The following is a 7,111-nucleotide window of genomic DNA, read 5'->3' as shown; positions in this document are numbered from 1 at the left end:
TCCGCGGTGCCGTCAGGGCCTCCCCGCCTGCCCAGGCTTCGCCCAACGCTCCTCGCACCACCCGGCCTATGTTCGTCCTTTGAAAGTGTTCATGCAGGTGTAGGTCCCAGAGAACCTGTGGATTTCTTCAAGCGCTGCCTGAGGGAGGACGCTGCGGGAGAGGTAGAAGAGAATGAGCCGGGTGGACAGAGCTTCGGGCTCTGCTGCTAAGAGGACGTGTACGTGAGCCCTTACCTGCACACGCACCTTTACCTGCACACACACACCTTTACCTGCACACACACATTTATGTGTACACACACGTTTATGTGTACACACACACACGTTTACGCATGCACACACATTTACATGCACACATGTTCATGTGCACACATATATTTATGTGTGCACACACATGTTTACGTTTACACACATATATGTTTACATGCACACACACGTTTACGTGCACATACATTTATCTGCACACACACACGTTTACATGTAGACACACATTTACGTGCACACACATGTTTACATGCACATACACATGTTTACGTGCACGCACACGTTTACATGCGCACACACACATTTACGTACACACATATGTTTACGTACACACATATGTTTACATGCACACATACATAGGCCTAAAGGGAGAACGTTCTATCAAATCACTCTTTGTCTACTGAAACGTTTATCAAAAAATGTCCAAACCCCGTAACTTGGAAGATACTACCATCATGTTTTATTCCTCCCAAATATTGAGCAGAATCTCCTGCTCTGACACATACAAACTTAAAGCGAGTTCCCTGCTGAACTCACAACCTGTTTGTGTCAGGCAGGTGGCCTCCTCCTCACCAGATACGGGTACAGATCGAATTTCCTGACCGTTACTGTACATGGAAAATATATGACTAATTCTTACAATAACAGAGAAGAGCCCCTTTTCAAGCTGTAGAATTTCTGGGAACTTTTGAGAGTATGCCAAATCTTATATTCAGAAAAAAGCATTCATTGTGAATTATTTTTTCTTGTTTAAGAAGACAATATTGTAATTATTTTCCACAGAAATCTCATGGCTTTCTTTCAGTTTGTGACTAGAGTAGGTTTTAAAAAGACTTTAGTGCAAACTCTTATGGAAACACAATTTTAAGTGTCCGTTCTCTTTAGTTGTTTCAGTATATGAAGTTATGACTTTCTTTCCTTAGGGACTTTAACATTTCTGTCCTAATTATGCACAAAAACTATTTTTTTAATAGTTTCATGGCTTTAAGAGACGCTCTCTAACACAGCTGTGATGTACATACCTTGTTGTACAGAAATCTTTTACAACTTAAAGCCTGGCTTACTAAATCAAAACCAACGACATGCCTATGCCAGTTGTCAAGAAACTTCCCAGATACAAATACCAGTTCAGACCTCAGGAATCCAAACGCTGGGAGTGAAACTGGTTTCATAAAGGGGTTATACCACAAGAAAACACCTACAAAGGGCATCTCAGGGAGTTTTCTCCCATTTGCTCCTGTGACTGTCTCCATGGGAAGGGATGAACCCCTCCGACCCTGGACTCTGGGTCACTGGCCAGGCTGGTGCTGGGCAAAGGGAGCATTTACCTCTTCAGGATGACGAGCACGTTCATTGTCCACGGAAGGAGCACGAAGGCTTGGTTCATCTGAACAGCTTCTCCTGCCCTCTTAGCCACTGTCTCTGGCTTGAGAGGAGGAAAAAGATTAGGGAACCTAAATAAATAAAGTAAAAAATAAAATAATTATTTGTTAATCAAACTCCTCCTTTGAGACACCGCTGCCCCAGCCCTGTTTCTCGCCGAGCTACCGCTGGTTACTGGCACTGAACGGGCCCCAGAGCAGCTGGAGGGAGCCGAAAGCTCCAGTTGCAGCCAGCGAGCTGAAGAGCAGCAAGCCCAGCCCCAGGCAGCACTGCTGGCTTGGCTGAACCACGGAAAACGCACACGCCAGGGCCTCTAGGGAGAAGTGGCAGAGTGCACTCGGAACCTCGACTCGAGGATTTTCTTCAACTGCACGCAAACCAACACCAAAACGCTCTTTTCAGCGCTGCTGCTTTCCCTCTTCCTCTGTTGCTCTTTGCTCCATTTAAATTCTTGTCGGGTGAAAGGCAAATATTTTCCCCCATTGCTTTTAATACCAAACACATCACTATTCCCAGCCCCAGCAACAGCCTGACACTGCGTGTTTGCTCGACCGAGAGCACCAACTGCAATAACAGGTTATTTTGCCCACTGGAAAAGCTCAGCAAGTGGCTGTCACTGCTTTTGGTGGGAAAGGACGACGCATTTCAACGAATGAAGGGGGGATTTGTGCTGTTGATTCTCGGCTCCTTTCGAATGACCTCAGTTTTCAGATTGCCTGCCTCTGGCCCAAATACACTCAGGGAAAAACAGCCTCCAGTTTGCTCTGTGGAAGCGAACGCCTCGCTCAGCACAGGCAGGCTGCGCGGGTACGCCGGCGAGCTGAGGGAACCCGTCTGCTGAGTCCCAGGCGGCCCAGACTGACCCGCGGTTCCCAGGCAGCCAAATGAGCCATCAAATTCTCTTCCCCAAATGAAGCATTAATTAGGAGCGTATTCTGATGATTCATTTAAAATGAGATGCTTTATTCTAGTTGCCCCGGACTGACCTGATTCTCATGCCCTGGAACATCTCCGTGCTGGTGTGGAAGGGCAGCACGGTGGTGGCGCTCACGCCGGGACAGTCCAGCAGCCCCAGGGTCAGGCTCTCCATGAAGGCAAAGGACGAGGCTTTGGAAGTGCAATAGTCGATGGCCCCGGGGATGGCTGACAAGGCCAGGACGGAGTTCAGGCAGACAATGTGCCCGTGCTGCAACTCCAGCATCCTTGGCAGGAACGCTTTGGTGGTCTGAGCAACAACAGGATTAAGGGGGGAAAGAATAAAAGAAAAGGCTTGCTCAGTAGAGATACACTAAAAACATGGAGACAAGGCACACTGTGCTGTTCAATATACCAGGAAAGGAGTAGGAAAGCACCTGGCTGCTCGTCATTTTCTGAAAAATGTCATTTTCTGAACGGGCAAAGTTTGTGGAGAAGCAAAAGAAAATCTTTCGCAGCACATAAGCAAGCAGTGCCCACGGATAAGGGCCACGAACCGAGCGCTTTGTGTGTTTAAGAGGATGAAGTCTTCCACAAAGCGATGAAATCATAAGCACCTCTTTTTTTATTCCCGTTATCTAATTCAGAATGGAATGAGTTTCACGTGAGTTTCTTTCCCTGAGCAATGCAGCCTCACGCCCCTCTGATGCTCCGCACACATCCCTGGTCAGGACTGTCCTCCGGGAGCTCAGGCTTTCCCAAAAGAAATCAATTTTTTACTGGAAATCATAGAATGGGAATATAAGAGCATCAAATGGAAGAATTAAATTTTTTGGACTGCTTTCCACTGACCTTTGCCCCTCACGTTGTTTTTTCTGACTCCTTTTCATCTCAGACTGATTTTACCAACTGTCATTTAGTAAAACCTAGTAGTTCCCTGTCACTCTGATTCCCGATTCTGAAAACAAGGGAAACCAGAACTTATCTTACCCAGAACTGCCCCAGGGTGTTTATATGTTGGGATTTGAGCAGTGCGTCATCATCGCTGTCCATCAGGCTCTTCCCGTGCACCACGGCAGCATTGTTCACCAGGATAGTGATATCACCCACCTGCACATGAAAAAGCAAATTACTGGTTACAAGTAATCTCTCTCCTCATGAACCAGCAATCACTATTATATCCTAGCATCTAGTATTACCTAAATACATCATTCTTTTATTTTTTTTCTTTTATTCTTTTATTATTCTTTTTACTCTTTTTGGTTCTTTTTTATTCTTTTTTATTCTTTGAACAGCTTTTGACATTCTTGCCTATCAGCCTCGTAAACCTTCTGGATCACCGAAAGCAAGAAGCCAGACTTTGTACAACTCAGTATGAACCGTCATCCTTCTTTTTCCCCTATTTGCCCATTTGGTTTTTTTTCTCATCAACCACGAGTCATTCCTACATTCTGCCCACAAACAGCGTTTCCAGAGACACGAACCTTTTCCCGCACAGCCTTGGCTTGCCGATAGACCTCCTCTCGATTCCCTACGTCGCAGATGAAGTAATGGCACTCGGTGCCCATCCTCCTGATCTCCTCCGTGGTCTCCTTCAGGCATTTCTCAGTTCGACCCCACAGGATGATCTGCAGCAAGAAACTTCTGTTAGAGTCAAACTGCTTCTGCTTCAAACATGAAACAATTAAAATACGCCTCTCACTTTGACACGCTGGCGCCTGTCTTCGATGTGTTCTCACTGTTGCGTTGTGCCACTCCAGACTGACAAAACGATCTCCCGTTACACGGGGATGGGACTTGAGCATTGGGGCGGTAGCCGTATCCCACTCCTGATGCTCCGTTTACAGGCTCTTTACCAGCAACGCAACAGCTACCACCAAAAAATCAGATCTTTAGCCCAGCATGACAAATACATCAAACACTTAGTAATTTTCCGTATAATGAAATTTCAAATCTGTCCCTTCTTTTGCTATACACGCACAGAAAGATAAATGTACTCCAAAATCACACACCTGCCTGTACATCTGGTATGTTATCTGCTTCTACACTTGAAGACAGTATCTGCTCTGCAGTAAAACACATTTTTTCAGCATGTCCTACATAACTATGTGCAATACCGTCTGCAGGCTGGTGTCCCAGGTGCATTTCAAACAAGAGGTTCATCCTATCACAGACATCTGAAGTCAGAAATTTCAAGGCTGAATCTCTTTTGCAACTGATATATGCAAGATTTCCCCTGCACTCCCATTTAGCCCAGTAAATTATGTTAATTCTCATACAAAGAACAATTCTGAGTATCTGTGGAAGCAAAATATTCAGATGATATGGCCTGGATTTGATATGTGCTGAAGGCACACATTATCTGAAGGCGCACATTATCTGTATTTCTACACCACAGTTTAAGTCAGAAATGGACTTGAAAAGTTACAGTTTCCTTAACGTCCATTGCAGGGCTTTATCCAGCCTGATTTTTCCTGGTGCAAGAGCAATATTAGTCTCCAGTATGAGACGGTGCTTTCACTACATTAACCTCCAGCTAAGCAGATTTAACAAATAATTTTTTCTTCCTAGTACATAACCTTTTTTTTCTATTTCTTTTAAGGCTACTAGAAGCAATGTAATTTCATGTCTCTGTTACCGCGAACCTCTACGTATGAATCAATCTGCTCGTCACGCTGAGTATTCTCAGCATTGAGCGTGTCACGAGCGTGAGCCACTTGTTATCCTGCAAAAAGAAAATGACTGAACGGAGCTGGGATCAGCCGACTGCTCTGCGATTCAAACAGCAGCAGAGATGGAAGAAAAGGTTGCTCCTGCAACTTGGTGATGCCAAGTTACTGTTCAGTACTAAAAAATACAGGACATGCACACAGTCAAAGGCAGGTTTAGTCTGAGCAGGGGGCTGGGAAAAGGCTCGTGGGAAACGGCACCAGCCTGGCTGCTCCCACCGCCCGCGATCCACCAGCAGCTGCTTCCCACCCCATTGCACACCCAGCACCAGTCTGACCAGTTCATCCATCTTTTCCCGGTTAAAAATAAGAACACCTAAACTTCAGATTTAATAATCTTTGAGTTCTCCAAACCCCAAAAGATCAGGAACAAGGAAGTCTAAGTTGTATCACTTGATTTACTTAGTAACAGCAAGATAAAGATGAATATTTAGGACCTGCGGTATCCCTTCCTTCCTTCCTCCCAAATCGCTCTTGCAGAGACCTGTAACACGCTTGGTTTCGAGGAACAGTTAAGCTTATCTCAAAACTGGTACCAAAATTAATCTCTGGCAGGGTCAAAGAGTTCTTCCAGCGTGACTATGCAAGGCTAAAACGCAGAAGCACCAGGGTTTTCACCCATGTCCTAAATGAGTTGAACTTACAATTAACCATGGGCACACCTGGGAACACAAACACCCAGACCCACAGACTCCTACTGTCAAAATCACCCAAGGACTAACGAGTTTGTTAACAAGAGACTTCAGAGCCCTCTCACAGGAAATCTTATCTTAGGGGAAGTAATTTTCAGGGAAAAACCTGCCAGCAGACCCAGCCAGAAGGAAGCAGCTGGAGAGAAGTGTGCCTCGCGTGCCGGCCTCTCTGCAAACGCCGCAGCATCTCACCAGCTTGGGCACCTGCACAGGGCTCCCACACCCCACGGCCCTTCACTCCCTTGTGAACCCAGCAGTGATTCTTGTGCCTGCCCTTGCAGACCTGAAGGGAAATCCACAAGATGTGAGAAATGTCATAAGCTTTCAGGAAATACTTACAAAATACTGTTCGACTACAAGCACACACGCTCGCTCTCTCTTTCACAACCCACCTCTCTGTGGAAAGGGGAAACCACTAGAAAACGTCAACCCCCAGCACCAAGTTTGATGCCTACAGAGCTGGCATCAGTGTGAACGTCAAGCTCTTGGCAGGAGTGGATCAGCCAAGTGCAGACGCACAAAAGTTAAGTGACGAGTTGAAGGGTGTTGGAAGGGTGTAGGAGAGGAAGAGGAAAGGAAGAGGAAGAAGGTGTCAGACAAGGCGAGTGAAGCAAGAAGCTGACCCCACGTTGTGAAATACAAAGCAGATCCCTCACTCTTCAATCTGTTTCAAACACCCACACAGCTTCCCAGTCCCGAGAGCTACCACTGACACACCGAGTCACAGAACCACAGAATCATATAGAATCATAGAATCATAGACTCATATAGAATCATAGAATCAATCATATAGAATCATAGAATCATAGACTGGCCTGGGCTGGAAGACACCTCAGAGATCTCCCTGTCACGGGCAGGGACGCCTCTCAACTAGATCAGGCAACACGTGGGGACCGAGCGGGGATGGAACCCACGACCTTGGTGTTACCAGCACCACGCTCCAACCGACTGAGCTCACCAGTCGTGGAAGAACAGTTCAGCAAAGGCCGACCTGGCTCTCAGCCAGAACGGTTTTTATGGCCAACCAGTCACTTTGGCACGTCTGACATCCTCTGACGTCCTAAGGGCAAGTCTCGCAAGGTGACCCCACTGAAATCTGGGCCCTCTGGGGAAGGCAGAATTTGCTGG

General features: G+C 46.4%; 1 protein-coding gene across 1 annotated transcript; it reads right to left on the bottom strand.

Annotated features, from left to right (window-relative positions):
- Positions 1–14: 14 nt before the first annotated feature.
- Positions 15–6,170, bottom strand: DHRS3 (dehydrogenase/reductase (SDR family) member 3; the record flags this gene model as incomplete). The annotated part of the gene is made up of 6 exons (XM_009878994.1): positions 15–151; positions 1,593–1,718; positions 2,634–2,872; positions 3,553–3,672; positions 4,047–4,190; positions 6,136–6,170. Coding segments are annotated over 6 exons (749 nt in total), but the record flags the coding sequence as incomplete, so codon positions are not given.
- Between the last annotated feature and the right edge of the window lie 941 nt (positions 6,171–7,111).

This window comes from Apaloderma vittatum, unplaced genomic scaffold (genome assembly GCF_000703405.1).
Source record: "Apaloderma vittatum isolate BGI_N311 unplaced genomic scaffold, ASM70340v1 scaffold21161, whole genome shotgun sequence".
NCBI classification, from domain to species: domain Eukaryota; kingdom Metazoa; phylum Chordata; class Aves; order Trogoniformes; family Trogonidae; genus Apaloderma; species Apaloderma vittatum.
This window is presented reverse-complemented; position numbering and strand designations above follow the sequence as displayed.